Source organism: Hesperophylax consimilis, chromosome 18 (genome assembly GCF_061612785.1).
Source record: "Hesperophylax consimilis isolate HC1 chromosome 18, BYU_Hcon_1.0, whole genome shotgun sequence".
NCBI lineage: Eukaryota > Metazoa > Arthropoda > Insecta > Trichoptera > Limnephilidae > Hesperophylax > Hesperophylax consimilis.
This window is the reverse complement of record NC_142853.1, coordinates 8876385-8895947: the sequence shown is the minus strand read 5'-3', so window position 1 is coordinate 8895947 and position 19563 is coordinate 8876385. Positions and strand designations below refer to the sequence as shown.

Sequence of the window (19563 nt, the reverse complement as noted above, 5' to 3'; positions counted from 1 at the left end):
TATCATATTATTGATATTTAATTTTTTTTAAATATGGTATAATATCATATAATTTAATAATAATAATATTTTAATATATTTTAATTATAATATATATTTTAATAATTATCATATAATTTAATAAATAATAACTTAATAATATAATCGGTTTGAAAAATGAACAATAACCAAGACTCCGACCATGATAGCGCCATCTGTTGGGATATTTAAAAGAAGCTTTTAGTTCGATGTTCTACCGTATTAAAATTTTCAAATAGGCGCCACCAGACGGCCAATTTTAAAGGTAATTTAAAAATATAAGTTTTCTTTCTTAAATTATAGTATAAAAAATATTAAATTAACTTTAAAAAATGGAAAAATATAATACCAATAATTTATCGTTTAGTTTTCTTAAATAAACGTATCCAAAGTTTTATAATCTGCATTTTAAAAACAAGAACAATTAGTGTTTATGAAAAAATTAAACTACGAACCTATTTTATTTATTTTTTAGTTTTTTTTTTCGTACGTTTAAAGAAAACCCCTTCAGGTATTTTTTGACGATATTCAGCCTTTAATAGTATTTTTTTAAACGCACGTATTACGGTCTGAAAAAGGTCATATTTTCGATTTGATTTTGATAATTACTAAGCCTATGTTAATTTAAAAAATGTATAAAAAAAATTTTACTTGTTGAAAACACTATCATTACCGATTTGCTTAATAATATTATCATTATTTTAAATTAATAAAAAACTACACTCGGCCTTAAAACTAAATCATGCAAACACCCTCAGTATGACTAGACGGAAAGAAAATGGATGTTAGTCGTAGCGTCAAATCACGATATATTATCACATCAAAGAAAGAAAAAGAAGAACGATATCCGTTAGAGCAGGTATGCTGTCAATGCGTTTACAATTTTGCAGTATAATCGTCAAAAGGATTGATTTTTAAATATTATCTTTCATTATAAACAAAGGATTATTTATGTTTTTAGAGGTGTCAAATCACAAATAGTTGCATTCAGGACATATGACTGGTTTTTCTCTTAAGGTGATGCCATACGTAGTAATGCAAAATCATGTGTTTTTGGTTTGAAAATTTGGTCACCTAGAAATGTTTCAAATGCTTTAATTAAATAATGCGAGTAGAATACATCTTGGCCTTTGAAATAATCGAGTATTTTTTAGATAAGTCTTTTTATAAGCCCAAAAAAAAATGTATAATGCCAATGAAAACTACTTTAAAGATCAAAATCTCCTACTTACGAACACATTTTCGGTTGTGATTTTATTGTACAATGTGGCAAATTAAGTTATTTATAAAATTATTGAAAAAAAAAATATTTATGCCTGAACATCCACAAAATAAAATAAAAGGCACTTTTTTGGGCATGTTTTTTTCTTGCATAAATCCAAACAGGCGGATGGTGTTAAGCGGGAATTTAAACCTTATCGCCATCTACGCAAGGGTTGTTATTGATAGCGGCTCAATTTAAAATACTACACGACGTAGTGCATCGCCTTAAAATGCTTAAGAATTTAATTTTTTTATATACCTAAGTAATTATTGTGAATATCTATAGTTGCATTTGGAACACGGGAGTGCTTTCTTTTTAATCCTTTATTTTAATACATATTGAAGATGATAAAATTACATGCATAACATGGAGATTGAATTTTTAGAGGGTGTGCAGAATGTTCATAAAATTAAATGTATTTAATGGTTATTCGTTCCAGCAAGTACCCAAAAGAAATATGTAAACAAGTGAAGGTTACAAAAATTTAAAAAGAGGAATAAAAATTTATGCCACGGAAAAAATGTTTGGGAAATACTTGTTGTCAAGTTTCGTTGAGTTGTATGATTTCATAGCGAGGTCAAATCGATAACTTACTGACGACGAGTTTTAATCGATTACGTTCGTTAGTCGTGTGCAAAATAAATAAGAAAATTAAAACCAATTAGGCGGACTCTTGTCGTAAATATATCAAATTGATAAAGAATATTCATCAATAAAATTTACCATTTTACTGCATAAGCAATAGATTCAAAACAAAAGGGCCTAATAGTCATTCCAATGCCAAGAACGACCACGGCTCGGCACTAATACTTGTATTTTGGGTAAATATTTACCTACGACTACCGTTTTTACTACTACAAAAAATTGCCCCTTTAATAACGCCTGCTCGCGTCCCCTTTAGAGTTATATCCCAGTTTTCAATTAGTTTGTGGGCTACGCTAGGTTTGTATAGACTGTGATTGTGATTGTGGTTTGTGATTTAATTCTACCTAATCCAACCTAACCTAACATGTACGGAATATTTTCTCAAACGGTAGTCGTAGGTAAATAATTACCGTATTTTGGTGTGAAATTGTACAATATATTATTGTTCAAAAAGAAATTTACGGTAACCAAAAATTTTATATGTGAACAATTCAATAAATATATATATAATATATTAACAGTATGTAAGTTTCTTCCTAATAATTGATTTCGATCCTCCTTGTTTTTATATACATTCTTGTAATTAAATTTATTATTACTGTAACTAACCAATTACTATTACACAAATAATATTGAGATGAATGTTGTGCTCACTTATAATTAGAAACATCATTATAACTTATAACCATGTATAAATGTAAATTACTGTTAAAATTATGTGATGTATTCTGTTGGCGAGCCAATAAATAAAAAAAGTAATAGTTCTCAACATTGAGATAGGTATTAATCCCTTTGTTTTGAATCTATAGCTGACCAAATCTAATCGATGGATTTATTTAATGATTTTTTTTTGTAAATTTGGAGAACGGCTTTTTGTTTGTATAATTTTGTAACTGAAGGGACATTAAACTGTCTAAAAATTTTTGGGGTATGGAAACATATGTTTTTTTTAGAATGCTTTCAATAAGTATTTTTTGGATAGTAATTAATTGGTTATAGGGAGGTTTTGTATGCCCCTCCCCACCCAATAATTCCGTTCTGCTAGAGCAGCGGTCGGGGAACTTTTTAAATCATTAAGTACCCCAAAAATTTTTGCGTATGTCGATATTAACCCTAAAATGGGGGATTTTGAAAAGAAGACAATCAATGTATATTTAAATAAACATTATTTATTGAATTAATTTACACGGAAAATAAAGAAAAAAAGTTACATGAAAATAGTAAGTATGTAATAGACAAACAAAATAAAATTCTCAAATTGGATCATACAAAAATTCAGATTTTCAGGTTTCCCTTTCAGTTTTTGGAGAAATCATGTACAATTACTTCAAAATTGGGACTTTTTGATGTAAGAGCAATTTGAATACAGTCTTCGGCGCTTACTCGATTTCTGTTTTTCATTTTTATGTTCATTAGAGTGGAAAAGCCTTGTTCACAAAGATAGGTTGTTGCAAATGGCAGCAACTTTTTTACCGCCTCCTCGTGTGCAATTTTGAAAGCATTCGTAGCTTTTGACACCCAAAAAGACGACAGATTGGCTTTGCTCTCAAATTGAATACGTACTTCAGTATTAGATCGAAGTTCAAGTATTGTTTCTGCCAAACCCGGAGGTTCTTCTGGTATGTTAGCAATTTCACATTTAAAAGGATCTACAACCCAATTGAAAGTATGTATATCAAGATCTGGAAAGTAGTCAGAGAACCGCTCTCTGAGTTTGGTAACATGTTTTATAACTGTATTCTTGATGTCACCAAAAGTAATATTTTCAGTCTTCCAAAAACAAAGCTAACTTTGAAAAAGAAGCTTTCTTGTGCTGTTCTGCTTTCTGTCTACAATATAGAAGCTTTAATCCAAACGCTGACAGTATTTCGCTGGCTAAAAATACTAACGCCAGAGTGGAAGATACTCCCAGTATCGCCCTGGTGTAAGACCACCATTCAGAATTGAAACGTTGCTCCAAGTGGCTTTGGCCGTGTTTAGTGACTAGATCTGAATAGCCAGGTACTTCCCCACCTTCCTCTTTCCCTTCCCCACTTACCTTCAGCCTCACAACATCCCCCAATTGAGGATGCCATAGTCTAACTGGCTCCAGACGGGAGCAGTTGGGACTCTTGTGAGGTATTCACTATAAAAAAAACACGTTTATGAAATAGCAAACTAGAAAAATTTCATTATTACCCTAGAAAAAACATTTTTACCCCATTTGGGGTAATTTACCCCGGTTCCCCGACCGCTGTGCTAGAGTGATTGCACTAAAGCGTAATATACCATTTTACTAATAATAATAATATCAATAAGTTGCGTAATATTGCCACAGTTGTGAACAAGGGGCTTACAATGAAAAGAAAATAAATAATTTTATAGATTAATCGACACGCGAAGATATTAAATGTAAACACGAGTCAAGAAATGTAGTACTTTCAGTGGCTACCAATATTATTTTATTGTTTTTACCAATGTGAGTTTTTAAACTTATATTTTAATATTTCTGTCAATAATATTTAGTGCAATCACCACTGCCTTACATTGACAACTTCAGTGGTCGAGGGGTAAGGTTTTCGACCAGCAATCTGAAGGTCGCGGGTTCTTATACCGGCACGCGGAAGTAAATTTTATTTCATGAATTTAAAAATTTCATTAGTTAAAAATAATATAACGTATACTTGCGGCACGTCTGAGAGTGAAAGATACTCCCAGTGTCGCCACGGTGTAAGACCACCATTCAGAATCTAAACGTCGCTTGAAACAGCTTACCACACAAGAGTCCCAACTGCTCCCAAACGTCTGCAGCTAGTTGGACTATTGCCTCCCTAATCGGGGTATGTTGTTATAAAGGTAGAGGGGTGGGTAGGATGCGGGGAAGATGTTGGTGGGAAGTGCCTGGCTATTCAAATGAAATCAACACCATGCTTTCACCATGGTAATCATAATATATCATAGTGATCAAGATTTAAATTTTGTTGTGTGTTCAGTTTTAGTTTTTTTTTGTATTGGGTACGAAAGCTAAATTTAATATATACTTGTTGAACAAATTGTTTCAAAATCATAACAAATAATACTATATTTTGTTTACATATATAAAACTAGCTACAATTTTCGTAAGTATATTATATCTTAACTTTTTATTTTCTTAATTGAAAAGACCTGACCTCTATGTAAATCATAAATAAAACTTTGGTCAGTGTCTGCTGAATTTTATTGTTATTGTGTCAACGGAATACAAAGCATTTTTCAGCATTAAATAAAACATTTCTCCTTGGAATAGTGCCTTATCATCATGAATAGATTGATAATATTTTATTTTGCAATAACAGTTATGCAATTGACATGCAGCAAATACACATATAAAGGTAAAAAATGTGCTTATTACATTTCAAAAACTTTTCGCTGCAAAGTTCGTAGTATGATGATTTGTGTAAAAATGTAAACAAATTTTTGTTGTAATAAAAAAAAATATGTAAATTTTTTTCACATAAAACATCACTAAAAACGGGTTGTTTCAAAGAATTTGAACAATTCATAAAATTTAAAAGTTGTATTTCAAGTTCTTGTTATTTTATCATTATTGGCCAGCTGTTTCACAAAACTGAAATAATAATAGAACATGAAAAACACGTTCGAAATTTTATGAATTGCTCAAATTCTGTGAAAAAACCCATCTTTAGTGTAACAACAATGACGAAGTCATATTACAAAAGTAGGCTTTAATTTCAGACAATAATTTTGTAGTTGGAGTGTGGTGAGTACTCTTTAAAAAATCCATTCAAATCGTATATTATTTTCAAAGAGAGCTTCTTCCCATCTCCTTCCCCTCCCCACTTTACTCAGTCTCAGAACATACCTCAATCTAATAGTCTAATCGTTTCCAGACGGTTGGGGTTGGGACTCTTGAATAGAATTCATATTTACTCCAATTTATTATTGCTAACTAACTAACCATCACGCCGTTTCACGGTTCAGACTTACTCTTGAATGTCTCGTACATACTCTTCTATTATTCTGACTCTTGACATGGCCTGATTCAAGTATCTAATTCACTTTATCGTGCCATGTTTTCTTCGGGCTTCCGATCCACGAAATGTCAGCTTGGTCCACTCGGCACGAGGCGTGCATTTCTAGGCTGTGGAATAACCGGTCAACAATAATGTTAAATCATTTACAGAAAATAAGATACAATGTACATAGTAATCATTTCACATAATGTTATATATAAGATGGTTCCATGATAACTCCTCAAAATGACAATTCAACACACCTATAAAGTTATGAAAAGTGATGAAACAAAAAAACTTTTTCAAATCACAAGATTTTCATTACTTTTCATAACTTTTTAGCATGTTTTATAGGTGCGTTGAATTATCATTTTGATGAGTTATCCGGTCACCATATAATATATACCACCATAATAAAGCTAGGCTTTTGTGTATGGGGGATACGTTATTATGTTATTTATTTCTTTATTTACATGTTAAAGTATTCAGTTTGTATTTTAAAGTATTCAGTTTGTATTTTAAAGTATTCAGTTTGTATTTTAAAGTATTCAGTTTGTATTTTAAAGTATTCAGTTTATATTTTCAGTGTATTTTTTAAGATGAAATTTAAAATCTTTATTGTTATTTATATTACAACCCCTAATGTATTATAAAACTTTAATCCAAGTTATTTATAGTTGAATTGCTCAATTGTTTTTTTTTCAAATATTGTAGCTTGGAGAATTGATGTTTGTTTGAGTTTTCTAATATTTTGAAATGGTGCATTTTTTTATAGATAATTAATTATCTTTGTAAATTTGTGATTTTGCATGGTAGATGTATAATGCATTAGGTTTTGACTTTAAATTGTTTAAACAGAAGTTCTATTTGATATTTATCTTGACACCTAATATCATTATTCTTTTGTAATGTAAATATATATGTCATGAACCAGGCTTTTGCCAGGACCCCAACGCTGAGTATGTGGAAAAGTTAGATCAGTCCCCCCTGACCTGTGACAGCTCGTACGCCGAGCCCTACCCCAAGAGGTCTTGGTATTGGGGGTCCATTGCTGGCTGCCAGTGTCTGCCGGGTTACGTCAAGAGAGACAAGTCCATAAATGCAAAATGCATCAAGCCTGAGCAATGCCGTGAGTTGAAAATTCGGTTCCACAACAAAACAGAACAGAATGTTAAAGAAAAATGCATACCTAACCTAACCTAACCTCACAACCTAACCTAAACTAACCTAACCTAACTTATTATGTTATCATGTTCTGTTTTGTAACTGTTTTATCCGGTTGTAAAATTCCATTCTATTTTGATAACTGTGAAACATTTTAAACAAAATTCTAGCTCAACAAGATTTTAACGGGGTATTTCACCATTATCTTTTATAACTTATCCATAGTATTACGTATATTATTAAATAAACAAATAAATACTCGCAATAGGTAGAAAACTCAGCTAACTTATCCGATTTATTTAAATAGCCATTATTTGTAGGTTCGAGTATCGAGTACTCGGACTTTATAAATAAAGAAATATAATATACATTATTCTTTGGATAAGCTATCAAGAGGATTGTGAAATACCCCCTAAGTATAATACATACACATTTTGCTTTCCAATGTGAAAATCTTCTATTGACTAAATAAAATTAAAAGTTTGTATAGAGTTTACAGGGAAGGACCAAGGAATAGTCAGAATAAACTAGAAATATGTATATACAAGCTGACGTGTAACTTGAAATAGGTCGTATAAAGCCGTGAAAGGCCCCACGGGCATACTAATATGTACATACAAGTTGACGTGTAACATGAAATAGGTCGTCTTAAGCCGTGAAAGGGCCCATGGGCATACTAATATGTACTTACAAGTTGACGTGTAACATGAAATAGGCCATCCTAAGCTGTGAAAGTGCGCAATTGTTTCTGGCTTTAACCCTTCAAGGGTATTCTAGGCCATCATTTCAAATTATGGAGAGAGGGAAGGTGAATTTACAGGGTTTTCCAATAAGAGGTGTTATTTTGATATTCAATCATAAAAGATCAATGGTTTCGTTGCTTGTGTGGCATGTAGCGCTGTCTTGTTAAAAGTAAACGTTATCCAGATCAATACCATCCAATTCCGGCCATAAAAAATCATTAATCATCTCTCGATAGCGCAATCCATTCACCGTAACTGTTGCTCCAGCCTCATTTTCGGAAAAGTAAGGTCCAATGACTCCGCCGGACCATAAACCACACCAAACAGTCACACGTTGAGGATAAAGAGGCTTTTCAACAATAACTCTTGGGTTTTCCGAGCCCCAAATGCGACAATTTTGCTTGTTGACGAAGCCACCGAGGTGGAAATGGGCCTCATCACTCAAGATGATTTGCATTTGATTCACTCAAGTGAATTTAAATAATTTCAATGCTTTTTTGAAGCATGTATCTTTCCATTTTTATTAATGGCGTAGTTTCTTCTTGTCAAATGTCAAAAAATGACAGCTTCAAAAGTAACATCTACCGAAATAGCGGGCTATTCAAAATAACACCTCTTATTGGAAAACCCTGTATATAACTATTTTTTAATATGGAAGATTGGAGTCGAATTCATACTTAGAAGAGACGAGATTTTAAATGGACGGGAGGCAATTTTATATACGGCTTGATAGAAGAGAGGATATTTGTTTAGAGGGAGACAACCAAAAAATATATGATCTAAAGTTCCCACTTCTAAACCACAGAATGTACAATCTGAGGAGTTAAGGACGTGTATTTTGACAAGATGAGAAGGAACATATCCTCATTTGATTAAGTCAAGAAATTTCTTTTTTGAAGAAATGGGGGAATTGTTGAAACCTTATGTATATTTTTTTTAAGTGTAGATTATGTTAAAGCTACCAAAAAGGATAAGAAAAAGATTACGAATACCGCACATTAGTCCAAATTCTTCAAAAACCTGATTCTGTGGATCTGGACTAGGTCATAGAAAATTAGTTATAGCTCTCACAAAGACACGGAAAAGTCCCACATGTGATTTTTTTTCTATGGTATCCCCAATTGGGGTAGATGCCTATGTGCTGTAGGTGTTGGGTGTGAAATGAAGGCGAACATTATTCTATGTTACCCCCAAATGGGATAGATATTCCTGTGTGGTGTGGTGTGGGTGTAGGGGATGAAACATCCGCAATAAGTGCCGCAGACGAAAATTTTACTAGGGCGAAGTGCAAAAAAATGATGAAAATCCTTTAGCATTTACTTAAACGGAATTATTTGTGTGTTAATTTCTGTTTAACTCTATCATTGCACTAGCACTAAATGTGTCCTCAATGCGTATCATTGTGGAAAATTTGATTTATTATTTGAGATGACGCGTTTCGTATGTAGTATGGATTAGTATGAAACCGCAAGTGTCGCCAACATCGTTAACACATACTACTTATCGTATCTACGCACCCTGCCGCCCAGTTGTTTCTACAAATACATACACCTAACTCACGTTGGCACTGCCGCTTAGATAGTCGAAAGAGATTCCATGCCATATCTATCTGTGTTTCTATTATCTATGATCCACATCATAAAATGAAATATATCAATTTTATAGCTTGCTGAACAAAAACAGTGAATTAATTCAATTCAATTCAATTTCAGTGCCGGCAACCCGGGCGTTTATTTATTATTAGTTATGTACATACATGATTTTTCTCCTTACCCTCCTCACTAGACAAAGTCTGTTCTGAGGCTGGTAACTAACAATTTCTAATTACATAAAAACAAATAAGTGGTAAAAAAAAATATATATATATATATTATAGTAAAAAATAATAATAATAAAATAAGAGGAAAATCAGAATTTAAAAACAGAGTAGAAAAAAGAAAATATATAATTTTAGATATTAAGAATATTACTTATCTCTCTTCTTTCTTTGACATTCAACCAGTTTAAAAATCTTTTGAATACCCAATTCAAATTATTAATGCAACAATATTATACCATTTTAAACTATTTAGGCTTTTCAATATGTTTGCTCAGTTTGCAATGTGTCTGATGTATTTCAATTGTGCTATACAAATCTTATTTTTTTAAATTTGCCATAAAAAATGCTGTTTTAGAAACTAGATAAAATTATCTTTCCGATGTATGTATTTAAAATAAACATTACTTATTTTAAATAATAAAATTATAATAATAATGGTCCATTTTTACTTAATTTTTTACCCCAAACGTAGAAAAAATTAACAGAATTCGATTTTTCCAAACTACATTCATTTTGCTTAGGGAATTTGTATGGAAACTATAACTTCACTTTTGCTCTTATTTTAGGGGTGGCGAAATATGAATTATTCACTTTGATTTTATTTGTGGTATCCAGTAGATATATATTTTAGCTGAGAAGAATTATTTTTTCCCATTCTAACGTTGGAAAAACTGCGTTTTCCACATGACAGAAAAAAAGAAAACTTTTATAAAATATGGACGTTACATATCACCCTAAAACGATCGAGGAGTTAAAACTCAAATTAAAAACTGGATACAAAACATGGGGAGATCAGAGATAGAAATCTTACTGATACAGAAACCACTCAACTGTACTAAAAACACTATATAGGGATGTACTAGACTTATTTTTATCAGTGATACCTGAAATGTTTTGGAGTAAAACATGTAAATGAAATTTTGGTCTCCAGTGACATTTGTGATGTATTTTTTTCTTGTTTTCAACTAAAAACAAAGAAAATCAGTAGGTATTGGACAGCTGGGGTCGATCTGAGGGGTTAGGCGGTTACTCGGATGAGTGATAATGAAAAATATACAAAAAAAAACTTACAAAAAGACCCAAATTTCATTTACAGTTTTTACTACAAATAAGGTCAGGAATCACCGGTTACAGAACACAAGTCAAGTACGTCCCTTAACATCGTGTCTATACAGTATTATTTATATTTCTTATCATATAATATTTTTTCATAAACATCATCATTAATATAATTAATAATTTTTATAGCGATTCCATTTTGCATTGGAGCATTTGAGCAGTTCAGGCATTGCATGAACCTGGACCCTAGATCCTGCAGAAATGCTTCACTGCCAACGATTTTGGACTATGACTTCGATTTGGATGACACCAATTGTCCGCCTGGACAATCTGGATGCGAGTGCGTACCCAAATACGTAAGGGACGATAACAATGTCTGCATTAGCATTCACACATGTCGTGAGTATGTCCTTCTTTTTTTTTAATCCTCTATATCGATGGTTTAAAGCAGGTTGCACAGACTTTTTAAGAGAGGGGTCGCATACGAATACTTATTTTACTTCATGGCTGGACCGGGCATATCACTTGTTACGATATTTATTTTTTTAGGTGGATTTATTTGCAAAACATCTTTTTGTAGATCAGTAAGCTCCAGATGAGAACTTTTCAACCACAATTATTTCAAAGGAGTTATTAAATTAGTTTAATATGGGCTTGACCTTTTCTTTATAGACACATAGAGGTACTGCTCTGATTAAATATTTAAATCTTTTATTAAACGGTTAAATATTTAACAATGAGATTCTGGCTCAAATAAATTCATTTGTACCAGAGTCTCACTCTCGAAAACGTCGCTATAACCTCCTTTCCCGTAGAGCGAGCCGCACTAATTTGTTATAATTACAATTCAATTTTTTATACATTTAAAAACATAACCAAATTACATTTTATGTAATTAGTTTTTAAGTACATTTGTAAATGGTATTACATAATAAATAAGTGGTGTATCAACTATACCAGCATCAATAGAGCTTGCCTTTTAAAGGCATCTTCACCGATGCTAAATATGTCGATATCCGAATTGATTCTGTTCAACAGCAAGATTGCTCTCCCCACCGGCATGACCATTGGCAAGTTAGTCCTGCAGGACGGGAGATAAAACAGTCTATGTTGTCGGTGACGGAGATAACCATCAGGAACATAGAGACTAATACTCTCCATGATAGTCGGATTTCAAACCATCCACGAATCAGTTTGAAGAAGTGTGATACAATATGCACATCTCTTCTGACCCATACCGAGCATGCCCAAAAGAAAATCAGTGGGATAGAACCACGGGTAGTAGCCATACATGTAGAGGAATCTCAGAAATCTCATGAACTTACCCGTGGAAAGAACCACGTACTTCCTAAATGTAGTTGATCGATATGTTTTTCATGTCTTACAATGCACTTACAAGGTTTTTGGGACTGCAAATACATTGTATCAACGGTACAATTATAACGACCTTGACCTCAATCTGTAATGTTATAAAAAATTGTAGAAATTGAATTAAATAAATAAATATCGGTCAACCTTTTTTCGAAAAAGAATATTGGTTCAGAAATTTGTCCATATAAATTGATTTAAAATCCATCTACATAGGGAAATGTACATAACTGGGTTAAAACTAGATTTAGTTTGCACCGAAAGAAGAAACGTGATTACATAGTTCTGAGACGAGTTGATCATTGTCCTGAAGTCGGGTTTTCAACTGAATCAAGAGATTTACTAATCTACGACTGGACGCCAGATGATGAAAATTATTGTCAAAAAATACATTTGCTATTTAAAAATAAATTGTGGAGTGATCATTTTGAGATTTTCTCTGCCAGTAAGTGAGTATGGTATAGAAAGCTCCAAAAGGAACCGTTTAAAACACCCTGGTTTATTGAAAAAATCGGAAATGAGAATCATTTTTAGATTAAAATTCAGTCATGCACTAACTGGACAAATTGAAGATGTCAAACACACATTAACAAAGTGTAATATGAGAAACAGAGAGTGACAATATTGGTGACCTCAAACCCAATGGAAGTTCAGAATTAATAGCTTCAAATGAGTTCTGTGTCATGTAAAGAATTATGAAATTTGTTAGACATTTTTTGTTTGAGATCAGTTTTTTCTAAATATTGAGATTGATAACAATAAATTCAATATATTGATACCAAATACAGACTGAAACCGAACCCACTCAACTGCACTAAAACAGAACAAAACAGAAAAAAAACACTACATAATATATTTGTAATTACGTTGTATTATTCATTCTGATACATTTTAATATGCAAATGATATCCTCAGCACGGAGATCCCAGTGAGGACGTAATTATCGCGACTTTTTACAGGAAAAAGGAAGACAATAAAACATAATTATAATTTAAGTAATTTCTTATAACTAGGACTTACATTTGTACGCTTCTCCGCCAGTTGATTTACCAGTGCGATGGATATCCCTATTATTTCTGTAAACAGAATGGCGATTATTAAAAAATTCCTCATGAAAATTTACACGGAACGGCTCGTGACTGACTGACCGACGCGACATACAGCGGATCGACGGAACGAGCCGATTAGTCTGTTGCTGGTATACGCGGACAGATCCGCCAAGCAGATCCGTGTGTGAATTCTGCGCGTTACACTGATAATAGTAATGATGAAACAAATTTCTGTAAGTACGATCGGTTGTACTTTTGGTTCACGAAACCTGACCAAATCACATTTCTTGTGTTCTTCTTTATTCTTGAAGTAATGCTTTGTGGATATATGATTGATATGAGAGACAATAATCACGCGGTGATCGCCGAAAAATCGTAACCGACAAAAACTAAATTTTACAAAAGACGGTTTTTCTACAAATTTTTCAAGGAATACAATTTGAGTAGGTAGGTACCTACCAAACTATAGCGAATGTTTATTTTATTGATACTATCCACCTAACATCGTTAAATTGTTAATCGTTAAATCGTTGTTTTGGACATAAATGGTTGCATTGTTTTGCCAGGTTTTTAGCGATACATTTGTTAATCTTAAGATGTTTTTTACGATGTTTAGCATATCGTTCAAAACGTAATTTGAAAAGCAATATGTTGAATTATTGCAACACGCAGTTATTTAGAACTTAAATTGCAAATAATCGCTATGAAACCTTGTTTTACTTTAGCCGCTCCCACTTGTCCTCAAAATGAGGTGTGGAATTGGTGCCCCCGATACTGCACCTTTGACGAGGACTGCGGCTCCTACCTGCATGGGTACATCAGGGACTGCGCAGCCCCCCCACCCAACTACGAGCTCTTGTGCCACAACCCGCGCTGCCAGTGTCTGTCGGGGTATGTCAGGTTGGAGGATGGGAGCTGTCAACTGCCCAAAGCCTGTAAGTTCGCTCGCATATGAAAAAAAAGAAAATCTCGAAAATTTGATTATGGCAGGACTATTATACCTCTCACAAACATCACTGCCAGGAAATACTTGTTTTTTTTACAAGTCTATTGCTACTTCCTTTCAGTTCTTTGTGCATAGGTTGCACACTCTCTAGCTACCAAATCTTAGGTCTCCCAATACTCCTGCTTTCTGCTGGTTTTCTAAATGGGAGGCTCTTTGGTTATCAGCTTTCTCCTGTTCTTGCTATGCATCCTACCAAACGGAGCCTTCTAAGATTTATAAAACTTTCATACAAAACTTAATATTAGGTTTGAGGCCAAAATAATCAGCAAACATCTAGTAAAGATGTGAATACTTTAATATTTCAAACAATTAGTACAGCTGTTGTAGCTCATGTACACAATGTACAATGGTTGTACAATGTACACTGTTCATCAGTCATTTTTTTTTGCTTCGTACCAAAGTTTCGTCTAGGATTCTCATGGTAATGTCTAACACCTTTTCGCCATTCTTTGTGAGGACCCAGCATTGCTGTAGTTCATGATTGTACAAATACACTGATATCTTTTATGGCCCTAAATACACTGATATCAATGGCTCCAAAGACTAAAAAGGCCGCTTAATAAGGTCTAAAGCCATGTCTGACCAGTCTGTTCCTTGTTCTTAATATGTGTAATATATTTCTGTAGGTTGTGCAGGAGAGAATACTACCATTGTGAATTGTCCAGCAAACTGTGATAAAAATTGCTTCGGGGAGCCATACTCCGACTGTGAGATGTTTTGCGGTCTCAGGAAGTGTTTGTGTGAGCCCGGACATGTTAGAAATGCACATGGAAATTGCATACTAAAAGAAGATTGCTGTAAGAACTCTCACTTATTTTTCAGTTTTCATTAAATGTAGTTTTCAAAATATTGTTGATATTTTATACCACCCGAAAACATATAAAAAATTCCACCCAAACACCCATTTGAATGTATTTGTGCACAAATATTCAAAATAAACATAACAGCCTCCGTGGTTGAGTTGTTACGATCCTCGGCTATGAATCCGGAGGTCTGGAGTTCAAATCCCGGCAAGCACAAGTAAAATTTATTTGATTAATTTGTGTCATTACTCACATACAATAAAATGTAAAAATAATAAACTGATTTGAACTAGTTTGGAACACCAGCTAGCAGGTCTCTCTTACCCTGCAGTAGTCTTATGATACAGTACACCACTACACAAGCGAGAATCTCTTTAAAATAATTTGCCTGTATACATTTCTTTTAATAACTCAATGCTGGACTAAACTACAGAACTATTCGAGATAAATTTGAAACCTCGGGGTAAGGGGAAAGATGTTTGAAAGGTGCTTTTACCAACTATTTTTTTTAAATAACTTCCTTGTCTCATCAAATACAAAAAAATATCATTAGCCGTTATAATTGCGTTAAAAATATGAAAATAAAATTAAAATAGTTACAATTACAATAGCACCTGACAGACATTCAGAAGGCTGCGGGTTCAATTCCCGACGGCTGCATGTAATTTTTCTCGGAAGATTTTTTCATTTATCTAGGTGTTTCAGGCTAATAATTATTTATTAGAATAAAACACAAATAACTTTGTTTACATAACTTTAATATATATAACCTCTACATGTTTCGTGAACAATGTTCACCTCATCAAGAGCAAGTATATAGTAAAGTCAAAATTTAAATATAGATTAAAATTGAACAGTGGAAGAAGTGGGGAGGGGTAAGAGTGGGCGGAGTTTTTCAGAATTGGGATTTACAATATCAACATAAAAAGTTGTTGAATATTTTTGGTGTATTTTTTCGCTTGTCATGCTATTATGTCATAACACAGTTTCATAAAACTTTATTTTCTTTTACAGATGTTCCTTCAGAATCTCCCAATCCCCCTGGATCTCCAACTACCCCTCCTCCAAACTCATCTCCCGCAGTTTCACACCCAACTCAGGCTCCATCTCTTCCTTCTTCACACCTAGCTTCCAACTCACCTTCCACGCCATTTCCTCCAAGACCATCAAGCTCGTCTTCAAACCCAACTTCATATCAAACTACAAACCCACCTACCCATACAAGTCCCACGAACGAATGTTTTGAATCAGATAAAGGTACGGTACTAGAAATGCCTTCCATGTAAATGTGAATGGAAACCAAAGTTGCCACTGACTTAATACCTTTCGGTTCTAGCCCATTTCGCACATGTTCTGATTCTTTTGATTTTTGTAATGATGGTGAAACAGAGTTCTGCATTTATTGTTATAGAGTTTAATTTGTAAAACTCCATTTTAATAAAAAATTGTCAATAATTATTATTATTCGATTTACAAATAAACAGTAGCTGTTTTGTCTACTGAAGGCATTATTAAACTGTGTTTAGGCCACTTACAGACGATCTATTAATTTCTTACAATTTATTCTAAAATCAATAAGGGCATTGATAATAAAATTAAACGTAATTTGATTTTAACCTAAAAACCTAAGAACCTATTATTACTTTCTATATAATTTATTTATTTTTATTTTTTAATTTTATTTTAGTAATTTGTACATTAAAGTTTACAAATGACTAATTAATTTTTACATTTTAATATTCTATGTTTTTTCTTGTTTTATGTGGCTTCTACACAACATCTTGAATTTTTCAATTGGGGCAGTCTTTAGGTTTTCCGGCAGCGCGTTATAGTATTTCATCCCTTTATAGAATATACTGTTCTGTGTATTCGCCTTGTCCTTTTTTGGTATCCTGATTTCATTGCACGTCCTAGTTTTATGTTAAATAATACAAAATAGGTTCTTAGATTGGGTTTTAAAAATAATATTTATGTATCTAATAATGAAGGTATAGTGAGAAAGTAATCAATACAGCCTCATTTTGAAACGGAGGTTATTGTAGATCTCTTATTGGACATGCAGAATGAGGCACCACGGGCAGCCTATAAAAGCAAGTGCACGGCCTTAAACCAAGCAGAGATCACGGGCCGGTCGTAGGCTCAAGACCTGGTACTGGTAACGAGATTTGTCGCCCCTTCCAGCGAGGTCTGAATATTTGATACTGTTCGAGATGCATCGTCCCTTTAAGCAAGGTTGAAGCGAGAGGAATAAGGAGATTCCTAGAATTCTTCGTCTCTCGTTTCTTTTAAATAATTGAATAAGTTGAAACGAAGTGTAATTTCAAGAATTTGTGCATTTAATACGCATACGATTGATGCGGAATATGATTTTTTTCTGACTTAAAAAAAGACAACTGTGAAATTTTTTTTTTTTAGTAATAAAATAGTGTATCTTTCATACGAACAGGATGCGGGGGAGACCCCAAAGCAGTGAGTAAGCCCTGCGGAGACCCCTGTCCCCTGACCTGTGACAACTTTGAGGACCCCAAACCGCAAAACTGCCCCTCAATATGCATCATCAATGGATGCGCTTGTAAGCCTGGCTTCGTTACAGATGAATATGGAAAATGCATTCACCCCGAAGAGTGTCCTTAGAAAACTGAGCTAATTCATTTTGTAATACATATCTTAATCCCCTCATATTAGTTGGTCCGTATCCTCATTCCTTACGACATTCCTCACTCAATTTTAAGCAAGCTTAATCGGCCGCTCAAGCCTTAATAAGCTGTAGAATATTTCAGTTTTTTGTAACATATGTCAAATCTGACATTTACGTAAATAATTGCATACTTCAAACTTACTTAAATTGCCCAATTTTATCAGAGTCGATAATTATATTCATCTAACGAAGAAGAAAGTTGATGTTATTAATTGATAATCATTTTAATATTGTCTGGTGATCTATTATAATAGGGGGTTTTCAACATCAGGACAAATAAGTTTCAGTGGTCCGTTTGTCATAATTTCATGATATTAGTATACTCCCATGCTCAACTGGGAACGGGGAACTGTATAAATAAAATCAACTATGTAGTACATTAAACACGCCTAGAACTAAACTGATGTAAACACGTTCCTCTATTAAAATCACAGACAATACGTGTAATACTAATGATATCTAGTCATACGACTTATGTATGTTCCAAACCGACTTTAAAATCAACTGATATACCAGTGCAGTGCCTTAAAGGTTCTTATACTAGTGACCAATTATTTCAAGTGTCAAATATTCAATAGAAGATATAGCTAGCTAGTTAGATACTATACGAGAGATATATCCTAATAATGTATATGTCCAATTTCCATAATTTATCTGCTTTACATAATATTATCATAAGTAACATGCTGATAGAGGCCAAGCCCACGTATTATATGGTTAATCTCTCGTGTGTGACTAGCGATATATGAATCTTATATTAATTTCCATGTTTTAATATCAACTTTACATTCAATAAATACCTTATAATTAATGTTTTAATATTTTTTGGCTACCTTGGAGAGCTGACTGAAAATTATACACACAAGAAAAAAATAATATGTATTACGGTATTTTTTTTTAGCACCATTTTTGTGAAATATCAGCTCAAGTATGCTGTACACAGTCTACACTACAATAATTTATATTTGTAAAATAAGAGTAGTTTGGTTTATGAAATGCATAAAAAAACTTGTTATTAAAAAATTATCTTGTACTCGTATTGACTAAAATCTAAGAATATAATTAAAATATTAATGAACTTATATGCACGTGTTTATGTTTTTAAAAACATCATTTGAATTTCGATTTTGTTTTCGTAAATGAAAATTAAAATCTTGGAAGCGGAAATTAACCCAATTACCCACTGATTACCACTTACCATCTGATCGAGCTGAAACTCGGCAGAAACTCCTGGTCGATGACAATGTATTCTATCAACTTTTGGTGGCAGGCAAGCACACACGCACGAAAATATACGCATTTCTCTGAAATTGGACGACGTTACAGCAACGGTCCTACTCAATCGGAATTTGGCGCAGTAGTTAGAGGAATTGACTCGATTTACTGGGGAGGAAGATTCAATCCTCAGTCAAACCAAAAATCATCTTTTAATAATTGTATGCATTACCTATTACGTGTTTTTCTACTATTTGTAAATATTCGTTGACTTATTTAGTGCGAGTTGTTTCGGAGAATTCGAACAATTCATAGAATTTCAACGTGCATTTTCGGGTTCTGTGAAAGTCCTATTCAAGTTCTGTTACTATATCCTTGCAGGCTAGTTGCTTGACAGAACTGAAATAAAAACAGAACTTGAAAAAATCTTTCACAGAACTTGAAAATGAACGTTGAAATTTGATGAATTGTTCAAATTCTTCGAAACAACCCATCCTCAGTGTTTATTTATTTATTTATTAAACGCCATAAAAGACTTTTACAGTAATGTGATACATTAAATTATAAGTACACAGCGAATATTAGTATTACATTTAAGAACACAACAATATGTATATAAAACGACATTGAATATGATACAGCTGAAATTTTCTTAAGGCATAGAATGCTACAATAATAGAAAACACTTCATTTAAACAGGATAAAATATACAGAAAAGGT

The 19563-nt window shown here is 33.0% G+C and overlaps 1 protein-coding gene across 1 annotated transcript; it reads left to right on the top strand.

Annotated features, from left to right (window-relative positions):
- The first annotated feature begins 5130 nt into the window (after positions 1-5130).
- Positions 5131-18617, top strand: LOC149415314 (uncharacterized). Its single transcript, XM_089642519.1, has 7 exons — positions 5131-5277; positions 6854-7048; positions 10894-11103; positions 13847-14056; positions 14754-14924; positions 15945-16187; positions 17377-18617. Exons 1-7 carry the CDS (start codon positions 5205-5207, stop codon positions 17562-17564), a joined length of 1290 nt encoding a protein of 429 aa, XP_089498645.1. The 5' UTR covers positions 5131-5204; the 3' UTR covers positions 17565-18617.
- The last annotated feature ends 946 nt before the right edge of the window (positions 18618-19563 follow it).

Bases quoted from the DNA above. Each gene is read 5' to 3' on its own strand.
- LOC149415314 (XM_089642519.1), top strand. From the start codon at position 5,205: ATGAATAGATTGATAATATTTTATTTTGCAATAACAGTTATGCAATTG. The intron at 5,278-6,853 runs GTAAAAAATGTG...GTCATGAACCAG, and splicing joins CAGCAAATACACATATAAAG to GCTTTTGCCAGGACCCCAAC. The intron at 7,049-10,893 runs GTGAGTTGAAAA...TAATTTTTATAG, and splicing joins CATCAAGCCTGAGCAATGCC to CGATTCCATTTTGCATTGGA.